This window comes from Peromyscus leucopus, chromosome 4 (genome assembly GCF_004664715.2).
Source record: "Peromyscus leucopus breed LL Stock chromosome 4, UCI_PerLeu_2.1, whole genome shotgun sequence".
Lineage (NCBI taxonomy): Eukaryota > Metazoa > Chordata > Mammalia > Rodentia > Cricetidae > Peromyscus > Peromyscus leucopus.
Window position 1 is genome coordinate 96,690,684 of NC_051066.1, and position 27,931 is coordinate 96,718,614.

Below are 27,931 nucleotides of genomic sequence, written 5' to 3' on the forward strand. Positions count from 1 at the left end.
TGTCCCACATCTGTATATTTAACCATAGATCAAAAGAGATTCAAGCAAGTTTCTTGTAATTATTTATACATAGTTAAATCATCTCTAGATAACTAACATATTGAAGGATACAGGAGGGAAAAAGAAAAACCCAAGAATGTATTTAAGAAGATAGAGCCAGCCAGTGGCGGTGATGTATGTCTTTGAGGCCAGCCTGGTCTACAGAGCGAGCTCCAGGACAGCCAGGGCTACACAGAGAAGAAACCCTCTCTCTAAAAATTAAAAAAAAAAAAAAAAAAAAAAAAAAAAAGTATGCCGTTATATATTAAGCAATAGTTGACCACTGTGTAGTCCCGTATTTGTGGGCCTGCACTGATCCGATTGCAAAAGACAAATGGAAAGTCAGCTTTGGAGAGCATGGGAATCACCCTAGGCTGGGCCCATTCCTGGCCAGGTTGTAGAGCTGAGTATTTTTAACCTCTAGAAAGTTCCATGTGCCTCGAGGCTACTGGTCCACAGAATACACAATACAAATATCCCAACTATAACCCAGAAGACTGCTTTTGGTCAGAAGGAAGTTCTGAGGCAAATCAGACACCCCCCCCAAAAAAAAAGGGTGCTGGTGTACAGAGAATGACTCACTCCCTCACTAGTCCATCAGCTGCCTGTCTCGATAGATCATCAGGGTTTTGAGCAAGTTTCTCTAAGTTTGCATCGTAAGGCTTGCTTCACGGCGGAGTCCTTCAGTTAGAACAATTTTGGGGGCTTCAGGCTTTCCCACACAACATGAGAATTGGCCATTAGCCTACTGCTCACCTTTATCAGGGCCCATAGCTTTCTGAGGCAGGGCTGTGGTTCAACCACACCCTTATAATACTGACCTATAAGACTGTCTACTGGGCTTGGTAGAGTATTTCCTAGGCTTGATAACCAGTACTGAGCAGTCTGAGTTTGTGGTTAACGTGTGAGGCAAGGCCCCCTGGGCCCAGTCCTAGACCTGGAAGAAACACTTTGATGCTCGGGCATTTTCAATGAGTTAAGGGGAGGAAGGAGAGGCACACACCAGTGGGTAAGTAGCACTGGGGTGTAGTTTAGAAAAGCTGACCTAACCTTCCTGAGGTCAGAAGCCTTTTGATAGCGGCAGACTTTTCCTCTAAGATATGTTGCATGCAAATATTTTGCATGTGACTTCAAGAGTCATTTATCACTGAGCACTTCTTTCTGATACTTCCATTAGAGCCTGAGTCTTACACCCAAAACAAGACCGTTTTTACAGGGATAAAGCACATTACCAAAATCACTGGTTCCAGGGGCTGTCACAAAGGCTCAGTGCCAAGCCTGATGACCTGAATTTAAGCCCTGGGATCCACAAAGGAAGGAGAACTGACTCCAGGTTGTCACCCTCTGACCTCCAGAATAGTGCCATAGCACTTACATGCAGACAGTCTAAGTGCAATAAAAATACATTTTAAAAATCACCTGCCCGTTATTGAAATGAGGTCTTGACAACTATAACCCAGAAGACTGCTTTTGGTCAGAAGTTAGTTCTCAGGTAAATCAGACATCCCAGTGCCAACAATACAGATATCACCAAAGCCACCTGCCACGTGGGTCAGCCTAGGCAGCAGGGAGAGTAGATAGCAATAGTTCATAGCAGACTGTGCCTCTAAGACTGGGTCTCAGCATGAAAGAATGCAGACACCATGAAGAGACAAGCAGCTCACTCACTGCAACGCACAAAGCCCCTTTCAGAAAGGGGATAAAAGCAGGGGGAAATAGCCACCAAGACCTTGTTAAAAGTTTTATTTATAAAAGACCCAAAACCCCTTCATTTTCTACACCGTTCTTGGTCTGACGCCTAACTCCCTGCAAAGAGGTGAAGGTCCACGTAAGACCAAGTTTCACATAGGCGTGTCCTACCTTATTGGCTGTCCAAATTTGGGGGTGAGGAGGGTGACAGTCCAGCTTCTGTAAGTAAAAAAAATCTAGACTTCCAAATCCATGTTTTGTTAACTTTCTCACAAGTTAAGTTCTTTGCCTATCAAGATTTCTCAGAACCAGTTTTAAGAAATGCTGGGATAGCAGCAACTTGAGGCTTGAAATGCACTGACCAGCACACACGCATTTCATTTAGCATCCAAACGAGAAACGCCGGCCCTTCTGCTCCAAGATTGGAGTCTCTAGGCTTTTCCACTGTGACTCTGCATCAGGTTCTCCTTCCTCTAGACTTCAGGTGTCGAGGCCTGTGTCTGTGGATGCTCTGCAGCAACACACTTCCTTCACTTAGGAGCAGCAAGCCCGATGACAGACATGGCCACTCTTGCCCCAGCAAGGTGTGCAGTGGGCTCTTGAGCCTCCTCCTGAGGCACAGGAGGCAGGTTCTGGTGTCATGCCCAAGAGGGCTGCTTCCCAGCCCTAGCTTTGGGCCAGCACTGTCCCACGGTTTGGTTGCATAAGTTCACAAGCTCTCAGCTGGGGTTCTAGCAGATGGGGCTCAGCTAGGAACAAGCGGAATAGTGTTGATAATTCTTCTGAGAAGTCCTGAAATAAGTAGAAAATTAAAAGAAAAGTAATTCTAGATGGTCTGCCCTTTCTAAGGTCAGTCCCAAACAAGCTTTCATTGACAGTGGAGAGCCTGACAACCCAGGTATTTCACCCAATGCCTTCTATGCAAAAAGAAATATAAACTTCCCAGACTAACAACTAAGGTTTAAGTTCCAGCAGGTAAAGTGGACTCTGACAGGAAGCTGAGACTTTACCATTTTTAAACAAAGTATTAATCCTACATTATGGATACTGGTTTGCTCTGCATCACAAGAACATTTTAAACATAAGCTGAAATTCACTTTGAGTTTCAAATCCCCAACATTAACTGTGCTGTCCTACTTTCCAATTGTCCTTCTTCCCCTTTGGTCTTCTGAGAGTCTCACAAAGTAGCCACACAGATCAAACTCAGTGCTGAAAACATTTGGCAAAAATGCATGTAGCTGTCAGCTATGATGGGCCCACAACTGGAATCCCAGCACTCGGCATGCAGAAGGGATGCAAATTTGTGGCTAGCCTGGGCTACATAGGCAATCTTTAGGACAAATGAGACATTTTTCTCTCTTCATATAAGACAAAGGGATTAAGACTCCTTACCTCTGGCCACTGGGCCTCATTAAGGCTGCCCAAGCAGGCTTCTATCTCCAGCTGTCCCATGAGATCCTTTTCTACCAGCTCCCGGAGTAAGAACAGTAATAAGTCCCACTGCAAAACACCACAGATAAGGTCAAAAGTTCAAGACCACACAGTTTTAACAGTAGGTAGGGACTGAGGACTGAATAGCAGTAAAAACAGATCTCTGCCGGGCGGTGGTGGCGCACGCCTTTAATCCCAGCACTCGGGAGGCAGAGCCAGGCGGATCTCTGAGTTCAAGGCCAGCCTGGGCTACCAAGTGAGCTCCAGGAAAGGCACAAAGCTACACAGAGAAACCCTGTCTCGGAAAACCAAAAAAAAAAAAAAAAAAAAAAAAAACAGATCTCAAAAGACAGAGCTGGGGCTAGAGAGATGGTTCACATGCTGTTAGGAGCACCTGCTACATCTGGGTGTGGTGGTGCACACCTTTAATCCCAGCACTCAGGAGGCAGAGGCAGGCGGATCTCTGAGGCCTGCCTGGTCTATAGTGAGTTCCAGGACAGCCAGGACTACACAGAGAAACCCTATCTGGAAAAACAAAATTGGGATGGGGCACTGGATAATGTTAAGAACATGACTTGCAGGGATGAAGAGATGGCCCAGTAAAGCGCCTGATGTGCGTTTGGACCCCTTTTGTGTGAGGGTCTATCTGTAACCCGAGTGCTGGGGGAGCTAGAGACAGGAAAAGCCTGGAAGCTGAATAGCCAGCTAGATTAGCCAGTCAATAAGCTTCAGGTTCAGCAAGAGCAGTGCTCACTAACAAATACACACGCTAACCCCCCCCCCACACACACACACACAACATGAGTGGAGGGACTGGGCATGGGAGCTCACATCTATAATCAGCACTTGGGAGGCAGAGGCAGGAAGAATGCTGCGGATTTAAGGTCAGCATGGACTACAGAGTGAGATTCTATTTGAAAATCCACAGATTTTCTTAACTCAGAGGTTAAGAGCACTTGTTGCTCGGCAAGTACAATTCTCAGTACAGTACTGACATGGTGGCTCATAGCCTCCTAGTTCCAGGGGATCCAACAGGTATGCACATGGTGCACATACATGCATGCTGGCAAAAACTTCATACACATAAAATATATCTAACTCCCCCCGCCCCCCATCCCAAAAGAAACCAAAAACTGCAGACAGAGGCCCTGAGCCTGACTCACCTCCCTTGGCCGAGTATCTGCTAGAAGCCCCACGTTTCTTGGGCTGAGTAGAAGCTGTAGTGGAACTGGCCCCTGGAAGTCATCCTTCCATAAGGAAAGCAGCATGTGCAGAAGCCTTCGAGCCTGTCCTCGATCTAGCCTGTGCTGTGTTGGGGGCCCTAAGATGGGGATCCGGTCTGCAACTACAGGAAGAGAAAGAAGGTAAGTTTAAATGGAGGCAGAGGAGCATGCCCTGTGCTGCTAACCTTGCTTGTACCCCAACCTTGGGGTTTGAGGACTGTAGCATGAGGGACTTGATGGAGAAGGAACCATACCCAGGAGGGACGCTAACTCCACAGAGCACTTGGCCAGATGCTGCTCAGCAGTTGGGCACAGGAACTACGGGGGAAAGGGAGACATGAACATCGTTCTCACTAGTCAGAGGACCGGCCCTGAGGCAGTGCGGCTCATGCCACATCTCACCTGGCGGCACTGCAGTGACTGGCTCAGCTGGCTTAGCAGCTCTTCCAGATGCTCCGGGGAAACGCCCTCCTCAGGGTCCCGAGGCCCCGCAGCCAGGGAGAGCACATCCTGTAGAGAGCAGTGTTGAGGCCTCATGCCAGGCTGATAGAAACGTGGTTTGGGATGGGAACCAGCCAGTGGAGAGAGGCAGAAGGAAAATAGAGCCCAAGGGAGTGAAGCAGTTGAGCCAAGGTGTTGAGGGCTCAGGCTGAGGCTCAGGCAGTAGAGCCCAGCTAGGATGAGCACTTGTGTGGACAACCCAGAGGGAAGGAGATGGGGCGATAAGCTTACAGACTGTGTGCTGCCAGAGAGCTCCAAAGACCTCACTCGAGACAAAACTACCTAACCAGTTCCCAGAGGAAAACTGTCCTATCTAGAGTCTGAACATATTCTCATGGTCCTCTGCTCATCTTCTCAGACATCTCAATATAAATCCTCTGCATTTTGAGAAGTGGTATCTAGCTTGATACTTTTCTCTCTCTTTCCTAAGGTCCCCACCTATGGGCATTGCTTTCTGGTCTCTATTCTGCATCTTTATTCCCAGACCACTACTTTGTTTGGAGCAGGGCCAGACCTTGGGAGTTACAAGGGCTAAATATTGCTCCAACTATTCATCTCTGCTTTGGCAGCACAAAGGCAGCCACATGTGTTTTATAAACAAACGGATGTGGTTGCATTCAATAAAACTTTATTTACAAAAACACGTCATTTTGGACCATGGTTGTTTGCAGACTCTTGCGCTACAGAGTCAACCCCCACCCCCATACTAAGGGATAATCTGTAGGGCTTACACTATCTACTTGTTTTATAAATTTTTAAGCCAGTCTCATTTAAGTTGCCCAGACTGGTCTTAGTTCTGTGATCCTCCTGCCCCAGCCTCCAGAATAGCTGGGAACCACCAGGCTCAGATTTTTTTTAAATCTTATTAGAATGGATAGTTTATGCTTAGTGACTAGCACTAACTATCTCCTACATGGAAAAGTAGTACAGAAACCATATCTAGACACTGGAATGCCCCTCAGAACCGTCTCTACTATACTTTATAGCCATTCACCACATATAGAAGATGCATTTAGCTAAAAAAAAACAAAACAAAACAACAACAACAACAAAAAAACAAAAACAACTTTAGCTCTGGCCTATTATTGTGACATACATCTTTAATCCCAGTACTGGGGGGATAGACACAGGTGGACTCTACGTCTGAGGTTAACCTGGTTTACACAGTGAGTTCTAGGCCAGCCAGAGCTACACAGTAAGACCCTGTCTAAAAAACAACCCTTTAGGTCTAACTTTTTGTGTGGTTCTAGAACAAAAGTCTTAGGCAAACCCTTTAATTCAGCTTTGTTCTACAGAACCCCATTCAGTAAGGAAGGAGGAAAACTGAAAGCAGCCCGACAACACACAAAGCTTCTACACAAATCCTGAAGGCAATGTGAGAAGACAGACAAGCAGCAGGGAGAGGGAGTGGGAAAGCCAAAGGAGTAGGGAGCTGTGTACTTTTATCTCGGAGATGAGGTGGGAGGGGAGGGGAGCATGGTGCTCACAGGCTCGGGAGCAGCCCCTCCGCTCCACCCGGGCAGTTGGCTCAGGACCCTGGGCTCGTAGCATGCGAGTCACGGCTGCTTTCACCTCCCTTCTAATCAGCGCTGCCAGGCAGAGGGAGAACAAGAATGGAGTCACTCGAGAGTGTCCCCCTGCACGGGCCTGCCACGACAACCCACAGCTTTCACTGGTTCTAACTGCTTCATCTAATCTCCCACACACTGCTTAATACCCTGCCTGTCCCTTTAAAAACCTGGCTCATGCTCCTTTCCCAGACCTCACCTGTAATGTTGGCTGACAACCAGGAGCAGGCTTTCTCTGTCGCAAGCCCCACGGCAATGCTCTCTGCACTGCTTAGAACCTGTGGCACAGAAGGGCCGCTGAGGCAGGGGCTTGGAAAGGTGGGCAGTACAGCATTGGCCCCACCCCACCCGACAGCAGCCTCCCACAGGTGCATGTGTACACATCTGTGCACATGCACGCATGCCTACTGGCCTGCTAGCTGCAGGCTTCCTTCCTACGTACAGCAGCTGGAGTCTCTTCTGGCAGCAGTGCTCGCACAGCAGCGGGGCTCTTCTTTTGGCAAAACCTGGAACAAGACAGGAGGAGGTCAATCCAAGTCGAGATACCCTAGACTGACTCACAAAAGTAAACGCCCAAGTGCAGCAGAACTATGACCTGGAAACTCTACCTCAGAAGGAAGTGCTGTCCATTCTCCTGCCCCACCAGATGCTGGAGGAAGGAGAAACCCACCCATTAGCCCTATATTACATACACTCTTCCAATTCAGTATCTGGACTTTGTGCCCAAAGACATAATCCTTCAGAAAAGGGGGACCAGAGCACAGAGGAGGAGGAAGGAAAGAAATGAGCAAGAGGGATGGGAAAGGACGAGGAAAACATCTCAAGGAAGCTGGGTGTGGGGGCTCATGCCTATAATCTCAGCACTCGGGACTCTGGGGTCAGGGCAGCCTAGACCACAGTGAGACCCTGTCTGGAGAAACAAAACACTAACAGAAGTCAAGAGGAGGCTTCGGGGGATGGAGAGGGTCATAGAGATCGACAGTTCTTACTCCCGCCCCTGGGTCAATGCTTGGGCCCCATGAGGGCACAGTTGAGAACACAGGAGCTCCAACAGCTGGGCCGGGTCTCCCCCTGGCCGTCCCTTCATCACCAGCTGCTCCTGAAGAAGGGACTCGGCTTGATTCACCAGATCTGCCACCAGCGTCGCCCTTTATCAGGGAGGAACAAGGGTTGGGGGGCAGTTAGCTGGGTTAAGAGGAAGGGCTGCGAACAGGGACATTTGGTCAGAATGTCCTTCTGCTCCCCCAGGCGATTTTGCTCAGTTTGACAACTAGGTACTAAGAACTGAAGGAAGAAAATGATAAGGGATTGAGACTAGGACTCGCGTCCCCTCTTACTTGATGTGTTTGACACAGTTTGATCCAATTCTTTCTGCCACAAATTCTACAGTCCTACGCAGGGAGGGCGGCTGGTTGTGGAAAAAGGCCTGGGCGAGCTGAGCCTGGCAGGAGGTGGAGGCAGGAGTAGCAGGCCATGAGGACTTCCTTCTGCGTCTCCCACCAACTGTCCCCCCAATTTCCCCCTAACCCTTTGTTTGCCCTTACCTGCAAGCCCTGGCTGGTCTTGGGAGGCAGGCTTCCCAGGCTGGTGGTGGTGGTGGTGGGAGTGATTTTCCTCACAAAGCCCCCACTCCGCCCACTGCTGCCCGAAACCCAAGAAGCAAGCAATTTCCGGAGCTCTCCTGTAGAGGAGTCCAAGTTCTTAATGCCAAAGTGACCCGACCCCACCCTGCCCCCAACCATCATGGCCTTTGGGGAGCAAAGAGGATGAAGTACCCAGAGAGCCTAAGGACAGCACAATATGCTGAGGAGTCAGATCTCCTTGTATCCATGGAAGGACAGGCCATGGACCATAGGGGGAGACAGGGATGCTCACCAATGTAGGGGCAGCAGGTATACAGCAACTGCTGGTCCACAACAGGCACACTGTCCTGGGGAAGAACAGGCTGCGGTTGGAAGGGGAAGGCAGCCAGTCTCCCTTTCCTCACAAATGCACAGAAATGAGAGTCAAGCGGGAGACTCATCTTAAGTCTTTCCTAGCTTGTTTCCTGTTGGACCTTTATTTATTAAATAATTCTTGGAATTTACATGGCCCTGGCTTGATCCCAATACTCACCAAACCATGCTCTGATGTAGCTGTATCCACCTCAAAGGCATCCACCTGATCATCATCGAGAAAGAATAAATCCTCAGGAACTGTAGGTATCTGGTAAGAGAGGAAGCAGTTAAAGCTCCATTGCCACTTTAAGATTTGCCATACTTTCAAATCTGTTGGGGCCCTGGGTCAAGCAAGTTGTCTTCTGAAGCCATAGCAATACCCATCCCTCTCAGAACCTTCATCTTCTGTCCCCTACCTTGCTCAGACTCTAAAGCTCTCCTGTCTCTGCCACAGCAGCCACCCACTACCCTACCTAGCCCATTGCCTACCTGGAAAAGCCAGCCTAGGACAGCAAGCAGCAGCAGCTTGTTCAGGAAGCACATCTCCCCTTCATTCTCCTTTGATAAGACCAAACTCCTAAAATGTCAACAAAGGATGTAAACAGTCTTGTGCTAAGCTATCACTGGGAAGGGAGTTCTCAAAAGCAGACCTAAACCACACTACTACTGGGAAGACAAATAGGATCTCAGTGAGACTTGTACCTCACATCCTTCTGTGCTAGGCCATAAGATAAATGGAAGGACCAAGGGCACAGAAAACAATTGTCACAGTTCTGCCTCTCCTGAGGCTGTTAGGGCTATGGAACCCAAAAGATGTAGATTTCTAGGCCCTCTTTATAAATATCAGGGCTATGCAAATAAGTCTTGTTCTACTTACCGATGTAAGTGCAGCAGGAGAGTAAAGACACTCCGGTAGTAGTCCAGCAAGGGGACAATGTGGTCAGCAAAGGAGAGGAACTCCACCAGCCAGGGCACGGTGAGGACTGCCCGGCGGGCCCACAACCCCTGCTGCAGCAGAGCCCGTATGTCTAGGACAGGAGGGACCTGAGAAAGCCAGGATTCTGTCAATGAGCAGGCCCTTGAAAGGGGCTGGCTGACACCCTCTAACCTGCCAGGTTTTTAGAATAGCCAAGGAAACCAGTCAGCCTCCACACTTTGCTAGTCTACCCAGGTCCTCCTTACCCAGATCTCCCATGCACTCACCTGGCTCCTGAGGGCCAGAATAGAGTCCTGAAGCTCACGGGTCGGGGGTGGTTCAGGTCCTCGGTATGGCAGGAAAGCCACAAAGCCCAGAAATTTAGCCAAAAGTCTAAGACTGAGAAGCACTACAGCAAACTGCCTCCGTTCACCCTGCATAAGGAATCAAGTAAAACAATGTCCTTTGCATAAGTCTTCTAGAACAATTTAAAATCTGTTAAGTTTTCCTTGACCCCATTATCTCCCTTATTATATTTTCTAACCTGCCAATCCACATCTGACTCCCCATCTTCATCACCAGGCTCATGCTGAGGCAGGGGAAGGCCATTGAGTTCCCGAATCTTCAAGCTCAAACTATCCATAAGATGCTGATTAAAATGGAAGCTTGGGTGGAGAAGAGTAGAACAAAATTACAAAAGCCCTGGAATAGGCACAGAAGAACCAGAGTGTAGACGAGGAATCCCAGGAAGAGGGGGAGGCTACAGGACAATGACTTTACCTATGTGTGTGCAAGAAGGGCAAGATAGGAGCCAGGAAATACACATGGGAGAACCCAGATATCACTTCCAGACATGTTCAGCCTGAGGCTTAGGCAAAGGAGAATGTTTTGCCTTCTGAGGAAAGCAAACCTTTCCTGGCCTGTCTTTCCCACTATGAGACACAGGAGACCCTTACCTGCTGGCACTCATGATGAAATCCCTGAAGAAGCCTTGACAGCCGGGGAAGGTGGGGGGTGGGCAGGGCCCCCCACTGCTCTGAGGGGCTATAAGCCGTTCTTGGAGCTGCCGCAACCGTCCCAACTTGTCAGCTCCTAGCATATTCAACACATCTGGAGCTTCACCCAAGACGGATCCCCCAGCACTGCCAGGGCTCTGACACATCTGAGATGCAAAGGGAGGAGGAGGGATGAAAAAGTCCATCGGAGTAAGGAGAAAGTGGGCGTGGGACATAGCTCAGTGGAAAACACTTGCCTAGCATGAGAGAGACCCTGGGTTTGAAAGAAAGGAATGAGCACTATGGAGGGTTTATCTTCTTAACTGAAAGGTGGAGACTCAAACTACAAAGCAAGTATTTGCCTCAGGTCACTAGAACTCGGATTTGAAAAGATCCTGACTACTAAGCTCTCTTTGTAGGAGTCAAGAAAGGGACTTGGGTGAGAGGCTAGGTAAGGGCATGAGGTCCAAGGCAGTTCACAGAAGTCAGAGAACACTTGTCCACCAAGTTTGAACTACCAAGAGTAGAAATCCTTTTAAATTTGCAGCCAGAATCTACTAGGTTGTCTAGCTGGTCCAGAGTGCCAGCCTTGATTTAGCTGCCCCATACCTTTTGGCTCCTGCTGCAGCTATTACCTGGAGAAGCTGTTTTTGGAAAAGCCGGACAAAGTGGCTGTGGCTGCAGGCTGCTGAAAGCTGACCCATCATGGCTCTGAGGAGTAAGAGGCAGATACACAGTGGATGGGAAGGAGATAGATGACGTACTCCAGCTGTTTACTGAAGTCTTGAATAGCCCTTTGCCAGGAAGCCCACACAGGAGAAAGAAAGACATGTTCCCTTCGCCACCAAGATTCCTCCAGGCTAGACAGATTTAATCCACCAAGAAATACCCTCTCAGATCTTCAGGTCATGCTCAGTGCCAGTGAACATGGTGATCAACATGAGAGGGAGATAAGGAGAGAGGATACTTAGTTAACAGCCTAGTCATGTACCTGTGCAGTCTAGATCTATGAGCTTTGTCCTTTCTCAGGCATTTGCCATTACAGAACAAGTACAGAGCATTCCTGGGTATGAGAAGCTAGAGAGAGAAATCCTTTTTGATCTAGGTAGAGTTACCAATAACTAGAGACTGAGGAAGACAGAGGACTGGAAGGAGGGCAGACCTTCCCAACAAGCATCCTAAACATCATTGGGCTGCTGCTCATTGTCAGAACAAGGAGACAAACTGAGCAAGGGCAGAACACCCACCTGATCCTGCTACCCAAGCCCTTCTCAAAATCCCAGCTGGGCTCCTCATGGTGATCTTCCCACTCTCGAAGTACCTCATAGAACACATCCCTAAAAGATATGCAAGCTTGATCAGCTGAATCCCAGTTGCCTTTCACCCACTTCCCATTGCACTTTCCCTTGCTTGGAAGGTTTACGATAGGCCTACCCACAGCCAATCCTTAACCTCCATAGTTCTCTACATGATGGTATGTTACAGACCCAGCTGCAGCACATCACAGGCATCTGTGGACAGGGAAAGTTGACCCTAAGATGCTTGGCTAAGCTCAGGGATTCAGGTCTGTGGACATGAAACAGAATGAAGCCAACAGGCTTTATTTATGATGACTGTCAGCCAAGGCCTGACAGTCCTAACCCACCACTTTTAGTGCCTAAGTCCTAATTCTATGACAGAAACATGGCTGTCTATTCCCTCCTCAATAAGTCCCCTTTTTTTCACCTCTGTTTTTTAAAAGTATGAAAGGCTCGATCACTGGAGAAGTTGGCACGATTGTCAGTTTCTGGCTGAAAGGAGACAGCTTGAGCAGAGGGTGGTATCACCAGAGAGACCTAAAATATGGCAACAACATTAGGAAATAAGAATCATAAGACTTTACTCCTGCTAGGCATTAATGGCCCACGCCTTTAATCCCAGCACTCAGGAGGCAGAGGCAGGAGGATCTCTGTGAGTTCAAGGCCAGCCTGGGCTACAGAGTGAGATCCAGGAAAAGCGCCAAAGCTACATAGAGAAACCCTGTCTCGAAAAAACAGAAAAAAACCAAATAAACAAAAAAAACTTTACTCTTTATTCTTGTCCAGAGTCAGCCCAACTGACAGCACCATGAAGACTGTCTGAATTTACAAAATGTACCAAAGTGGGGGTGACTACCTTGGCAACACTGCCTTCATAAGCAGCTCGAAGGCGGCCCTGTAGAGCTGGGGAGAAGCACAGCAGCCGCTCATTCTCAGCCAGCAGCTTCAAGGTCCCTTTGTCCAGGTAGGACAGAACCCTGCAAAGACAGGAGCATATATGACGGACTGGAACCCAGGCGGCAAGCACAAAGCACATCTCAAGCACAAGGCGGTGGGTGTTTAAGCCTAAGTATGTACGGCAAGGTGACAGACTAAGGATTAAGATGAGGAAGGTAAAGGGTGAAGAATGAGACCTCATGGAGCCGAGATCAAAACAGCAAGCTAGGAACATTAGCCATAAACATAAAAGTCAGCTGCCACGTCTAATTATTATTACTAGTATTTGTGGTATACAGAGCTCTCCACATGGCTGGCAAGCGCTCCACTGATCTATACTCTTAGGCCCTTTTGTATTTAGTATTTGGGACTACATCTCACTAAGTTTCTACAGCCTGAGCAGGTCTTTAAACTTGTAGTCCATGCTTGGCACCAGACCCAGCTATTTAATTGGTTTAGGGGAGAAATTCACAGCCTTGACACAAAATTAATGTTGGAAGTGCCTTCAGTCCCAGCACTTAAGAGGCAGAGGCTGGCAAATCTATGCAGGTTCAAGGCCAGCTTGGTCTACATAGGGAGTTCAAGGCCAGCCAAGGGCTACATAGTAAGACCCTTGTCTCAGAAGAAATCAACCAACCAACCAACCAATAAGGTGAAAAAGGTCTAGGGACATTGTATCTGTGTTAAGCACAATCATGCATCCCAAATGGCTAGAAGCAGACAGATAATGAGACTAAGCATGATGCCTCGGAAAGGAAAACTCACTGAAACTGATGCTCTAAAACCTGCACTGCAAAGAAGACACAGTCATGGATGCTCTGAAACAGGGGAGTTTCCAGCGGATCTAGGACAGTAACAAATGGTTAGTTAAGAACCATCCCACCTGCAAACTTCATTTCTTAAAATGAGACTTGCTTACTAACCTGGGGTACCCTGATTTGATTCAAGGTCACTAGCCTTGGTGGCCACCATTCTCCGGGCAGTAAGGAGCTGAAGGACGAAGAAGAGCTCCAAAAAAAGGTTTGGTACCAGGTTCTCTGGATATTAAAAAAACAAAAACAGAACCCTGGGCACCACTGACAAGCAAGGCTCTATGTGCCTCATCCAGTCTCTCACCCTGTAGCTGGCCAGCATATCCACTGCAGCTCCCTTTGCTCTTACTCACCAGCAATGCACGAAGAGTAGATAAGGGCTACCAGCTCCAGGCGCTGTCGAGAAGACACTCTGGCTGGGTCAGCAGGTTCTGCTGTGAGACTTCCTGTCCGACTGGGGACAGGAGACCCCGATTCTGGGATGGGACAGGCTGGGGTAGGTGACTGCTGCAGCTGCTTGGAGCTATGCGAACAGAGAGATGTCATGATTACTCAGTCTGGCTTTCCTGTGACATTCACACTCAGGTTCTGCCAAGAAGACATCAAGAGCCCGGGAAGCAAACCCAGAGTCCCCACGGGAGAAATCAAGTTCAGGAAAAATCCCTGCAAGTCCCGCACAAGGAGGAAGCTGACATCCCAGGTGGCGGCAAAGCCATACCGCGCCTTCCTGAGCATCTCCCGCTCCTCTTGCAGACTTCTGCACCCTGGGGGAAGGCCAAGGCCCCAAGGGCTAGTGTCCAGGGCTGAGGGTTGGGAACTGGGGACACAGCTGATTGGGGGTGAGGTGAAGCAGGTCTTGGGCTTGGAAAGCGATCGCTCTTCGCTCACCGGAGTTGGGTTGATCCTTCGAGAAGGCTTCGTCCTGCTGAGAGTAGTCACAGGTTTTTCTCAAATTTCTATCTTCAAGCGTCACTCCAAACCACAACAGCTGGACCCCTTTCAACCCCCCACCCGGCGCCCCTCGCACTGTGGTGTCCTCACCACCAGCCTTCTAACCACCGCGCGCCCTACTGTGGGGCGCAGAGCCCTGCTTTAGCGAACGTCTTCCCATAGGGCAGTTCTCACCCTGCAGGGCCGGGAGGAACGGTGCCTACGGGAGGGAACTCCTCCAAGTTGCTGAGGTTTGGCGGATCCGAGAGCGAGAGTCTGGGGCTGCCGGGGCTGCCTGAGCCCCTAGGCTTCCGGCCTCCGGCCCAGGGCGGGCTCTCTCCACTGGTCCCCTCCTCCGGGCCCCCGGGGCCGCGACCTCCTCCTCGTTCGCGGGACGGCCCCGGCCCCGGCCCCGGGCCCCGCCTGCGGCCCGCACGGCGGGCCAGAGGTGCCTCGGCAGCGGCGCTGAGGGGCTCGGCCGCAGGGAAAAGCTGGCTGCGCGCCCCACGGCCACCCCGTGCCGGGGCCCCGGGCCTCGCTGGCAAGGCGGCCGAGGCGCCGGGGGTCTTGGCGGGGGTGGAGGGGCCCTGCGGGAGGACGCGGTTGCTCTGCTCCCTCAGGAAGTTCAGCAGGAACGGCACGAATTCCTTCCGCAGAGGCCGAAGTGCGCTCAGAGCGGCCACCTCCGAGCTATCCTGAGGAAGAAGCAGAGGTCGCGAGGCGAGAGGGTCAGCTGACAGCCCCGACCGCCCGCCCGCCCGCCCGCCCGCGACTGAGGCCGCAGGGTGGGCGGCCCGGCGGGGGCGCCCGGAGAAGCGCCCTCGGCGCGGGCCGTCAGCCAGGGCAGGCTGGGAGAGGGGACGACGGAGGCGTCAGCCCCCGCGGGAAGCACATTCCAGGCGGGCCTGAGGGCGTGTCGGCACTGTTACCTCCGAACTCGGGGTGCTGCGCGCGATCCACCGCACGGCGGCTGCAACCGGCACCTCTTCGCGCAGCAGCGACTCCAAAACGGCCGCCATCCCGGTCCTGGCGCTCGGAGGCTAGTGCGCAGGCGCAGGCGCGCCACGGGCGGCCGGGAGGGGCGGAGCCGGCGGCCGGGAGGGGCGGAGCCGGCGGCTCGGAGCGACCGTTGGGCGGCGGGGCGGGGCCTTGTGGGGCGGGGCCTGGCTCTGGCCGCCGGGGAAGCTTCTCGGCGCTCTGCGCGCTTGCCTGCCAGCCCTGCCGTCGCTGGCCTGCGGAGCGCCAGGAGGCCCGGCCCGGGCCCAGGAGCATTGTGAGCTAGGACGGGACTGCTAGGAGACAGACGCAGAGACCGGAGTCGGAAAGAGAGGCCAGGCAGGAAAAGTGAACACCTCTAAGCCACCAGCCTGTCCGACCACACAGCTGCCACAAGCACAGCCTCCGACCACCGACAGTAGAGCTTTTTGATCCACTCCCTCCCCAACCAAAAAAAGCTACGTGAGTAACCTATTTGGACCTTTCCCTCCCCCACCAAAGGCTCACTTTTCACCATTGTCCAAGCCTTCCAGCGGCTTCCATCAACTGACAGTTTAGTACATAGTTCGTGCTGAGAGGCATTTTATAAAAACATCCCATCACAACCCTTACAGGTCCTCAGGACACCCTAGACACAGAATTGTCCATCACACTTGTACTTACTCCTTTACACATTGTATCCAATTGTTTACATCAGGCGACTATTTCAACTTCTTGTATTTGAGACGTCAAGCCTATTAACTATTAGCTTCTGCAAGAGTAAGGCATTTCTGCAGGTGTTTCCTTCCATCCCCCACTTGCCGGTTAACCCTTGGGCTACATCTCCTGTCCCTTATATTGAAAAATATGGGAGATTTTCAGATGTTGCTCCTTGGTTTAAAAAAAAAAAATCAAAATAGGGATCTAGTTGAGAAAAAGAAAGGCAAAGCAGCCGTGAATTGCCCGGTGTTCCTCTCCTTCAGAGGAAGACCACTTGGGGACAAATAGTAGAAAACAGGAATCCCTCTAGTGGTACCTGGGGTTTTTTGCTAGGAAAAAGGAAAGGGAGCTTTTAAGGCTTTGGTGCTGGGTTTAGTGGATGCCTGCAATCCCAGCATTTGGCAGACAGAGGCAGGAGAACCTCAATTTCAAAGCCAGTTTGAACACACACACACACATATCCTCATACCCCTGAGCCCTGGGTTTTCACGTAGCTTCTATTCCGTCGGCCCCAAATGTCCTTTTCTTGGTCATTTATTAGGCACTTCTGGTATACTGAATCTACAACACTCCAACAGATTAGGAAATAGTTTCCACTTTCTGAAATCCAAACCATCACACAAACAGCACTAACGTTTGCATGCGTACTGAATGTTTTATTTACTAGATTATAAAAATAAAATACAAAATAATTTTAAAACAGAACTTAAAACACTGTACAAAGCTTTAATATGGTACAAATGGGAAAATTAAATAAATAATTACACTTTTATGTACAGATGGCCTATACAAAAGCACTCCATGTTTTTCTTTCAATACTCTATGCCCTTGGTTGCCTGAGCAAAAACACATCAAGGGAAGCTATGTGGAGGGGAAAGGGATGCAGTGCAATACATTTAAAAGAACTTCAAAGAGCAATTTCTCATCTCATTAAGAGGAGGACAGTAAGACAGAATAAAGCAATCTAACTCATTTGTCTTGTTCCATATGAGAATTCAGGTTGTAACTAAATCTGACGACATTTGCCAATAATAGCTAATAAACTTACAACATTTATACCTCACACAAAAGCAGACATGCCTCCTTTGCTTGGGAGTTTGTAAATAAATGGTCTGATGAAATAGGTGCTATTTTAAGAAAGGTGTCAAAAGGGAAATGAGAACTCTAATTCAGGGAACAGCAGGTGGCTCAATCCTGGATCATCAGATCTGTTCTTTGTACTCAACCCATCCAATCCAATCCAATCCAATCTAAGTTTTTTTGCTTTTTTTTTTTTGGGGGGGGGGGGAGAAACAGGGTCTCATGGAGCCCAAGCTGGCTTCAAACTCATTATGTAGCACATTAAGACCTTCAACTCCTGTTCTTGCCTTCACCTCCTAAATGCTGGGATTACAGACACAGACCACCAAGTCTAGGCAATCCAATCCAATTTCCAAGTCCTGAGTGGCCCTGTGCTACATTTCCTTTGTCCTAAAAGATGTAGTTCCTTTATTTTCTATATTTTAATTTCTGAAGTCTTTAACTTAGAGAACTAATTACACTAATTGATTAATAGTTCAATGAAACTATTTTAGCTAGGCTTGGTAGTGGTGGTAGTGCACACCTTTAATCCCAGCATTCCAAGAAGCAGAGGCAGGCGGATCTCTGAGTTCACGGCTAGCCTGGTCTACAAAGCTAGTTTCAGGACAGCCAGGGCTACACAAAGAAACCTTATCTTGAAAAACCAAACCAAAAAAAAGTGGCTTTTGTCTCAAAGCTTTCTTCTCATCAAACTCCCTAAAATAAATCACAGCTAAACTCTGTAGCCTTGTTTACTGCTGTAGATGAGCAAGAAACACCTGGCATAGTTTGCTTGTTATACAAGTGAATTTTTGAGGATTTAAATCATGTTTTATAGGAGTTTTAAAAAAGTATCATATGGCAAGGATAGTTTACATAAAAACTTGGTTTACTAACGTCTTTAGTTGAACAAACAATCGTGTACAATACAAAACAATTTTAAATTATAGAGAAATCTATCCATTGTTAGATCCGCCTCATTCATCCTGTTGTTGGTCTAAAAAGTCTGGTTGAAGGTACCAGGAGAAGTGGTCAGCTACCTGTCTATAGTGTTAATACTATCACCCCCGTGAGAGAAGGCAGAAACTCGTTACATTGTAAGGGCAATGGAAGGAATGCCACTTTACTTCTGCTACAGGTTTTCATAAAACCAAGGACTGAGTGAAGGAGAGGAAAATAATCCCATTACCTTGAACATGCCTTGGCCAGCCTGGTTATTAGTCCTAGTGTGGGAGAGCAAACTACTGAAGTCATTACTGAGTAAATCTTGGCCATTTAGCATCTTGAGATTGTGATGCAAATCCTCTGACAAGAGGAAGAACTTAACTGAAAGCCAGATCCCCTCTAAGTGCATAGGGGTTCTTGTCCCATACTTGGGATTAGTTACCTAGGAACTATAGGGATCCTCCTCTTCCTGCAGTTCTGGCAAGCAGTGTTGGGTAACAAGACTCTGAAGGCCCCGAGATTGTGTTAAATTTCTGGAGAAATGGCCAAAATATGGCCAATACCCAATAATATGAGGAGTTTCCACTTTTCTTATGCATTCTCACAGTACACACGAGAGTTATGTAAAGTTTTGGTGAGACAGGAAGTGGGGTGCATTAATAACCACTTGGTGCTTACCAAGCATCACAACTCCCATGCTGTCCAAGTTGTGGAACTGCCCAAGTTTCCTTCCATAAGAAGTTAAGGTCTTTATGTACCACAGTGGCTTCTGAACTTGGGTATATGTTGGCATATAAGGACTACCAGAGTAGTTACATGCTGTAATCCTATGATGCATTTGGATTAAATCCTAAAGAGCTATTCTGCAAACACATTGTCTATAGAACCAAATTCAAGAAAGTTAAACCGTACAGTTGGTTGCAACTGCCCTATTACCTCAGTGAAAGAGGTGCTAAATGACCTCTCCCCAGAAACAGTATTCTAACACAAAACCAGAAATAGGCACGTTTTAAAAAAGCGAATGTAAACAACTTAGTCCTTGCATAAATATGAAAGAAGAAATAATTTTAAGATGTGCCATATTGACAGATACGAAAGAATGAGAGGGAGTATACTCAACATACAATATATACATATATTTATGAAAACTTAAAAAATCATATGAAAAAGAACAGAGTTTCTGTTTTGTTTTTTTGAGAGGTTCTCACACTATAGCCCAGGGGGACTTGAAGCCACTATGAAGCTGAGGTTGGCTTCAGATTCTCTTCCATCTTCGCACCTCATTCCCTCAAGTACTGGGTTAGAAACATGAGCCACCACACCTAGCTAACAAGTTTTTAAAATATGAAAAACTTTGATCTCCAAGGCTAAAGCTAGATTATCTACAAATATATTTTAAGACAGCATTTTCAAGATGCATTTTTCCTTAAGCCACTAAATTGTGGATCCTGTTACCAATTCCTAATGTTAGATTAGAAATGTAAAATTTTCTGCCCTTGAAGAAAGGCACCTGTTTGTCATCAAGGTTATTGGGTGTAGAAAATCTTATGACTTAGGTATCTGGTCTAGGTTTATAAAACATGCAGCAATGTATACCTTTTTCTTTGTACAATGGATGCACTCATAGAAACAGTAGCCTGGGAATCTGTGGCTGGGAGGAAATCTCTGGTGCCTGCTGAAGCCCCTCAAGTTCTCCCAGTAGCCAGGAATGAAACAGACAGAGGTACTGCACATGAAGAACAGCAGCAAATCAGCACACAATGGTTTAGTATGCTAGAGCAAATAATGTAAAGTGGATAATGATGACAGGGGGCCTTTGACCATTTTGCTACTTTTTTTAGGCCTTGATTAACTTGTTAGACAACTTTTACCAAAAGCATTCATTGCAAAGCATGCAACTAAAAAAACTAAAGGTAGCCATGCTCCTGTCTGCAAGGCCAGCTTATGTACCAGGGTTGGAGACGAGTGCATGGCTGCTGACAGCGTCATTGGAAGGGGACTTACAACTCTAAATCTTAATGTTGAATTGGATATAATCCAATTTCCTCCTCTGTTCACTATCCATTAAAGTCAAATATCTTGAGTCTATGCAAGATTACTAGGTATGATTTTAATATTTCAAGCAATTCACAAAGTCTGAAGGTCAGTAGTATAATTTGGGAGCAACATTACCTAAAGCTATTGCTATGTCCATTTTTTGCTTCACTGAAATAATCCCAGGGACTAAACAAGGCAAAGGCAGGCATGAGTCAGTAGCCTGTGCAGATGAAGCCAGGAGGTACTTGTTTTCCAAAAGATAACTTCAGTTTCATACTGCTTTTGTTATAGCTTAGGCCATATGTTCCTCACCTTAAGTAAAATAGCCAAACTGTTCATATTTATTTGGATGATCTGTGGCTAAAATCTGAAATATGCCATCAATAAAAACCTTAAAATAAGGAACTGAAAAAGCCAAACCAAAACAAAAGCTTGATTCTCTGGATCATATTCCTGACCCAAAAGTGTTACTTAAGGTTGCCAACTTCTATTTTTAACCTGAAGGAAATGTAACATCTAAAAGCACAAACTATGCTTTTTAATCTCTCTTGGGGGCGCGGGGGTTGTTGGAGACAGGGTTTCTTGTGTAGCCCTGGCTGTCCTGGAGCTCACTCTGTAGAACAGGCTGGAATCGAACTCAGAGATCCACATGCCTCTGCCTCCCCAAGTGCTGGGATTAAAGGCGTGCACCACTACCACCTGGCTCAGCTTTTTAATCTCTATATCAGGACAGCACTTAATAAATGGACCTAGTGATATATAAAATATAATTAGTCCATTTCCTTTTCTTCTGAGCAAAAACATCTTTGGTTGGCTCTTTTCCCTACATGCATAATAAAACATTTTCATGAGGCCATTTGTCTCTGGATTTTGATGAGTTTGTTAATGACATGTAGAAAAGGAGGCAACACATGAAAAGGTTGGAGAAAACAAAGAAACCAAAACAGAAGACATCCTGTGTCATGCTGCCATTACCTTGGGTTTGACTGTTAGCAGAGAAATTCAGAAAGGAAAAGGCTGGGCTGTATTAGCTTTCCCAGTGGTTACTATTAGCACATTTCTGAGTAGAGAGGTCAATATTAAAGCTGGCTACTTTTAGCATCATTTTGCTTATGTAACAGAAGAAAGATAATTTCTTAATTATCCTACATCCTCACTGCCATTCAAAAGTGACATGAAAGAGGCAACTTTCAGGAAATGTTTTAAAAATCAACTGGTGCCAGATCCATAATTATAATGCCCATCGATGTACTCTAACCATAACGACAGAACTATGGGGCTAACATGAGTAATCTTTGAGCCTGTATTACAAGCATATCCTGTTTAAAAATTCTATTAAAATACTTTTTAAATGAAAATTAAGTATCTTATACCTTGGCTTGCTAATGACTGCCAACTGTTGCACTATGCACCTGGAAGGCAAGAAGAATCTTAGGTGTAACATGCCCAGAACATATTTTCAGAAAATGAAGATAGGCAATGCCCAAGTGTACACGAGGCACACACTAGAAAAGGAATTTCATCCTCTAGGATCTTGAAATTACAAATGCAGAATGAGAAAGAATGGATTTATATAAGCATATGCCTCTATATTTATAAATATTGATATCATTTACCATGAAAGACATGCAAGTTAAATTGCAGCAGCTGTTCTACAATATAATACACAGGGTCAGTTTCCAGTACCGCATCTCTAATGGACAAACAGTAGGTGTGCCTTTTCTGCTGCACTGCTCTGAAATGCTTGAACCTGGAAAGAAATGGATTCCACACTATGCTCCATTTCTCATGGGAGACCTATGTCTCAGTGTAGAGTCCCGATTTTGAGAATGCTCACATAGGAAACAGTGCAGCGTCAGGGCAGCTGGGGTGCAGCCCTGGAATATGCTCACTTAGTGAAGAAATACATTTCCTTCTCCACCCACCCGACCTCAAATTCAACTGTTTTAGGTTTGGCAGCAACACAGGTCAAAGAGAAAGGAGATGTTTGTTAGAAGGCAGATTTCAACAGCAGGCAGATCAGTTTCTCTGACCTCAATAAGGTTTTATCATACTAAACACTCACAGGGCGTCAAAGAGTCCATTTAAAATGTCTGGCATTCTTTAATTTGCCTGATTTTTACTAGAAAGAGAGTGAGAACAGAACAAATGTGATCATCCTTACAACTTTATAAATTGAGATTATGTGGAGATCAGGCTAAGAAGCTGAAGCATAAACCACACAAGAACCAAATGATAAAAACACTGAAAGAAAACTATTTAGCCTAAATTTATTCCCCCAGATATTCATACCTTATTGGCTAAATGTATATGGCTAAATGTATAAAATACAAATTCTGAAGGTTATAAGCCTCGATAGCATACTTAATTTCTTTCTAAATCTGTGAAAGCATAAGCCACATTCCAAAGTTGTGTGCTTTCCCAGCACCATCTTGAAGGCTGACACTAGAGTGCAGGGAGGACATAAAGGAAGCTGTCTCCTCTGCTCAGTCTCCTACACAGACGAAATGGAGTCAGGGACGAGATGAGGCGTGCTTCTACCTTTAAAGACTGTCCCACTCTCTGCCCCTCTCCAAACACACCTGCTCCAAACAGCTCTAGCTGGACATATCTTTCCTTTTTGAGATTAAAAATATATGAGTTTAAAAACTGTGGCTCAAAAGAAACTAACAAGGTTTGACTAAATAAGGGCTAGTGGATTTTAAAGTGTTAGTGTGTGCTACTGAAACCCTTACTAAGGTGCATTGTTAAAATAAGAGGTAAGAAATAGTAATTTTAAAAAATGTCAAACCTAGGAACGATACTCAGAATGAGTGGAAAGAAAGGTGTGGATTCATTAAATAAGCACACAAACCAAATATACCCAAGTGCTAGTTTCCTGGCAACAGGCTTCTTATATATTTGAATGTCTGCACAATGACTCTCCAAGGTTAAGAAGTTGTAAATAAAAATATCAAACACTTTTGCTATACTCTTTGAGTAGAGGATTAACAAATTAGGCAAAAATCACTTAAAATCCCATTCTATTTCCTATCCTCAACTTTCTGTTTCGAAGGCAGCTACAAGCAAGAGCTCATTTAAATGAGTTTCTTCTCCTTGGATTTTGATGAACTGAAGCATTTGATTCCTGATCCGCTTCCTACCTGCCCTAGGTAATTCCTTAGTAGTATATACTTATGTCTTCTTATAAATAACCGATCATGTTACTTTCTTTTTCAAGAGAAGATCAACACTGATTGTTTGAAACAGACAGTACAGAGACACACATGCATCAGGTCTAGGAGGAAGATCTCACACCTTTCCCAGAGATGCAGCCCGATTGCTTCCTATCTGCTGAGTTTACTGGCTGGCTTACTCTTCCCTGGGGGAGTTTTGGAGCTGGCTGAGTGGTGGTGGAGGCTGCCAGATCCTTTGGGGCCATTCTTGCTGGGTTTGCAATGCTCCTGTTGGCAGGACCTCCTGGACGACGACGATCCTGAGTGGCTGGGGGGTGACTTGCTTCTCCCCAGATGCGGGGACGAACTCCTCTGCTCATGGTGGGGCCGTCCAGCCCTAGACGGTGAGGAACTAGATGTTCGGGGCAAGGATGAGCTTCGAGGAGAGGCACTGGGACTCCTGCGAGGTACAACTGGACTCTTGGGTGGTGTTTTTGGATTGTGAGGCGATCCTGGGCTCTTGGATTGAGGAGTACTCCGGGGTTTCTGAGATCCATTTTGAAGAATTTGGGCCAGGCGAGAGAAAAGGTCTGAGTCAGAGTTACTACTCCCTAGAACTTTATACCTGCGTAGCCTTAAAAAAATAGAGAAGAATTAATTTTTTTTGGAGACAGGACATCAAAATTCATTATAAGTGTGCCTAAAAAAAAATCACAGTATCCCAAGTCATATTTATGAAGTATGTCAAAACCAGAAAATACACTAAATGGATACTGAGTTTCTCTTTCACATGTATGCTGTATGTGACACGGGACAGATTAACATCGGCTATGTCTCTTTTTCCTTTTGATTAATGTTTGTTTCCGTTGGCAAGGTCTTCCTATGTAGCCCGCACTGGTCAGTATGTAACCCAGGCCAAGCTGGCCTTAGCTTGACATTTTCCTGCCTCAGCTTCCCAGGTATTAAGATTATAGGTATTCATCATCATCTTTTAGCTTTCCATCATTTCTGACCAAACATACGTTGTTTGTGTGTTTTTAAAATTCCAATAGGGGCCCCGGGGGATGGCTCGGTGGGTAAAGGCTCTTGCCATGAAAGCCTGGTAACCTGAGTTTGATCCCTGGAACCCACATAAAGGTGGAAAGAGAGAACCAATTCCACACGGTTGTCTGTCACCTCCACACATGCACTGTGGCACACTCCTCCATCGTGCAACACACACACACACTCATTCTAAGTAGAGACTTGAATCTTTCAAAGGTTCTCTTCTCCGGCCAGGCCAACTAGCCATTCTCTTGCTTCAGAGCTTCCCAAGTGCTACCTGCCATGTCTAGTAGTAATCCAGTAGAATTCCAGTGAACTTCTTTAGAATCTCCTTCTCTTAAATTAGCCTCCTGGCTCTGGTAAATGACGATAGGAACAATAACCTGACTAATATGTAAGCTTTTAAGCAGAGAATATATGTATTATGGACATTTTTTTTGATGCCAGGAACCTCTCCCACCTAGAAAATAACTGCAATGAAGAGTCTGTTGAATGAAATTATTTTAGAAATCTGAATTGCATTAAAAGCTTGCAATACACAGAGGGAAACTTGGACCATAAACTGCAGTTAACTTGGGTCAATTTCAGATTTTAGCAAGGTAATAGTTACTCATCCCACCTTCAGCCCTGTGGCAGTCAACTGTGTAGTAGTTTTTAAAGCAGTTTGCACACAACTTGCAGGAATCAGAGTAGGTCAAACAAACAAACAGTCCCTCAGCTATAGATACAGCTCAGCAGCTAAGAGTACCGTGCTTCCAAAGGACCAGAGTTTAGTTCTCAGCACCCACACTGGCAACTCATGACCACCTATAACTCCAGCTACAGTCTCTTCTGGCCTCTGAGGGCATCTGCACACATGTGCACAAATGCCTCCCTCCCCTGCGTGTTACCCCCCCCCCCCCAGTTAAAAATAAAAATAAAATCTTTAGAAAAAAAATATATGTTTGGAGACTCTGTGTTCTAATTGCTTTTTGTCCCCATCCCAGGGCTTCATGCATCATCCCCAGGACAGCTATGAATGAGGGTGACATACTTGTTGAGGACAACAAATTATACTGTCAATAGGTTGATGATCATGGTACATGGTACCAGTATGAGTTTGAAATTTCTGAATAATAAATCCTCAGTAAAATCAAGTTGGTATGACTTGTATCATATCAAACTAGGGAAGGTAATTTTCTCAGATGCCTTGGGAGTATTCATCATATTTTCATGAAAAATAGTAACCTGCATACAATGCTGAACAGAAAAAAGACCCAATAACAAAAGCAACAAATTAATTCACATTCTGCTCCAGTTAGTACTATTCATCTAAATTTCACATTTCTTCTGAGTAAATGAATTAATGTGTAATTTCCTCATTCTGCAAGTTCTGCAATAATACAAACATCTCCTTGCTAGAGCTGAGAACTCTGCAAGGTCCTGACCCTTGTGTTTACTAACCAAATCAACTATCAAGAAATTGCCTAATGATACAAATGGCTTATACCACATCATTCAAAGTGATAGGATGGGACATTTCAGAGACAGGTATATTTTTATTTTGTTTAGTTTAATTTTAGGAGTTCAATCATAAGGTGGTAACTTCAAAGATAATGATCCCACTGGCTGAAATAATTCTTTTTATTCTGCTGGCTTAAGTCTGAAAAAGAATGACATTAAACTTTATTTTACTATGCTTAGTTTTTCGTTCTGTTCTCATATGTAAGAGTGGCCGCCCACTACATCTGCTTGTGTCTCTGTCCATTACCGCAAGCCCCCGTTTCTGTGACTGAAGTGACTTTCAGAGACACAGAACGGGTATTTTCTCACTCTGCCTCTACTTTTTTTCTCTTTTCTACTTTTTTCTTTTTAGGGAACTAAATATTAATGACTAGGACAGGCTAGAGAGATGCCTCAGAGGGGAAAGGTGCTTTGCCTCCAGGTTTGATGACCTGAGGTGGAAGAAAAGAACCAACTCCCTCAAGTTGACTCCAGCTGCCACACAAGTACAATGGTGTATGCACACACACAGTTTTTTAAAAGCACATTTGTACAGTGAGAAGAAGCAGAAAACTGTAAGACAGGAAAACTGATACTGAGTCTGAAGAAGAGAGAGTAAGCGACTAGCAAGTGGAGGAGTTGCAGAAGGAAGAGAGAGAGAAGAGACCACCTGAAGAAGAGCTGGAAACAAGACATGACATCCAGTAAGCTAAAGAACTCTTAGCAAGATGACCCCAAAGCTACCTTATCACATATCATCAAATTGTCAAAAGAGTCTTGGGAGCAGCAAGACATAAGTAGCTTTGTCATGTACAAGGAGTCCTCAAAGACTTTTCTCATCAGAACTTCTGGAGGTCAAAAGGCAGTGGTCTGAGGACTGAAATTTTTAAAGCTCTAGAGAACTGTCAATCAAGAACCCCGTGTTGAGAAATTATCCTTCAAAGATGAGGGAGAAATGAAGATACTGTGAGGTAAAAGCTGAGGTAGGGCTTGGCAGTATAGTACTTGGCATGCATGAGACCCTGGGTTCAATACCCACCTACATAACCACTCATTTCACAATGCTAGCTGAAGTGACTGCAGGTTGAAATGAGAGGATACTGGACAGCAACTTGAAGCCATATAGGGAAATAAAGATCTGAATAAACAAAGTCAATTACAAAAGTGATTATTATTCTCACAGCTATTTATATTTTTTTGTTTTCTGAATGATTTAGGAGACTAATACATTTATAAAACATCTAGTTATTAAAGCTGAACATGACTGTTGCACATCTATAATCTCAGTGGGAAGATCAGGAGTTCAAGGACAGTTTGAGCTCTATAATCTCAAAAGCAAAACTCAACAATTATAAGCTTGTTTGGGGACATAAAATGAAGATGCAATCTTATGATGTGAACAAGGACAAGGAATGGGGATGGAAACTTAAAGGGGTACAGTGGTGTGCTCCTGGTATGACACTGCTAAACCCCCAATTAGAATGCTGGAACTTCAGGACAGTCTGTGGGCTCCATGTCGATTACCATGAAAACAGGCACACACCCCCACCCCCCACCCCAGACACACACACCAGTAGGAAAGAAGACAGACACAATAAACAAGGAACAAAATGCTAATTTAAGGCAGGGCCAGCAAGATGGCTCAGCAGGAAAGGTGCTTGTCCACCTGACAGCCTGAGTTGGATCTCTGAGACCCACAAGGTGGAAGGAGAGAACTATTTCCCACAAGCTGTCTTTTGATCTCTGCATCTGCAAAGGCACACTCAGAATCACACACAGATGTAAATAAATAGAATGTTGTAAGGCCATTATAAAAAAAACACCCAAATGATAGAAGCCCCTTCCCTCCCAACCATCTTTAAAAGGAAGGAAATTCTGCAAGACACTAACATGAATGACCCCTAAAGACTTTCTGCTAAGTAAAATAGGCCGGCTACAACAGAATAAATACTATAGATGCTACTACTTAGCCCAAGTGTTTATAATGACCAAAACCAGAAAGAAAACCGATGAATGTTGCTGGGGCTGGGTTTCAGTTTTATATGATGAAGAGAGCCCTAAAAGTGGATAGTGATGGTTGCATGGGAAAATTAACAGAGTTAGTGCCACTGAAAAGGACATTTAAAATAAATAAGATGGTAAATTTTATGTTAGTTTTATTTTGCCACAGTAGAAACAAAATGCATTAGTCTGGGTCAATCTGTACTGTGCCCTAAGGCTTGTGGGAGGGAGAAGAAAA

The 27,931-nt window shown here is 46.1% G+C and overlaps 2 protein-coding genes and 1 long non-coding RNA gene across 11 annotated transcripts in view; 1 reads left to right on the top strand and 2 right to left on the bottom strand.

The window, feature by feature from the left end:
- Positions 1–1,765: 1,765 nt before the first annotated feature.
- Positions 1,766–15,329, bottom strand: Cdan1 (codanin 1). Of its 5 annotated transcripts, none has more exons than XM_028878671.2 (28): positions 15,205–15,328; positions 14,471–14,970; positions 14,064–14,267; positions 13,699–13,868; positions 13,457–13,570; positions 13,299–13,377; positions 12,454–12,574; positions 12,025–12,134; positions 11,547–11,636; positions 10,935–11,010; positions 10,261–10,466; positions 9,849–9,969; positions 9,592–9,738; positions 9,266–9,432; positions 8,878–8,965; positions 8,567–8,656; positions 8,327–8,381; positions 7,996–8,132; positions 7,789–7,892; positions 7,441–7,599; positions 6,894–6,957; positions 6,651–6,729; positions 6,324–6,472; positions 4,785–4,892; positions 4,637–4,700; positions 4,323–4,504; positions 3,121–3,228; positions 1,766–2,520 (listed from the first exon to the last, which is right to left on the bottom strand). In XM_028878671.2, exons 1-28 carry the CDS (start codon positions 15,292–15,294, stop codon positions 2,395–2,397), a joined length of 3,708 nt encoding a protein of 1,235 aa, XP_028734504.1. In that variant the 5' UTR covers positions 15,295–15,328; the 3' UTR covers positions 1,766–2,394. The 5 variants fall into 5 exon arrangements, 3 of the variants coding, with proteins under 3 accessions (XP_028734504.1, XP_028734503.1, XP_037061046.1); XM_028878670.2 differs by having other exon boundaries at positions 14,064–14,270; XR_003735553.2 differs by lacking the exons at positions 1,766–2,520; positions 3,121–3,228 and having other exon boundaries at positions 4,458–4,504; positions 6,371–6,472; positions 14,064–14,270; positions 15,205–15,329.
- Positions 15,330–15,424: 95 nt separating this feature from the next.
- Positions 15,425–27,931, top strand: part of LOC119087881 — a 35,644-nt gene continuing 23,137 nt past the window's right edge. Inside the window, exon 1 of the long non-coding RNA XR_005091391.1 lies at positions 15,425–15,733. This is a non-coding gene — a long non-coding RNA (uncharacterized LOC119087881). The remainder of the gene's footprint in view (positions 15,734–27,931) is intronic.
- Positions 22,091–27,931, bottom strand: part of Ttbk2 (tau tubulin kinase 2) — a 116,139-nt gene continuing 110,298 nt past the window's right edge. For 4 of the 5 annotated variants that reach the window (XM_037205149.1, XM_028878674.2, XM_028878673.2 and 1 more), the window contains one exon: positions 22,091–23,800. In XM_037205149.1, the coding sequence (XP_037061044.1) occupies positions 23,338–23,800 (463 nt within the window). In that variant the 3' untranslated portion in view covers positions 22,091–23,337. Of the gene's footprint in view, positions 23,801–25,728; positions 25,853–27,931 lie in introns of those variants that run through there. The other variant, XM_037205150.1, reaches the window with a different exon arrangement.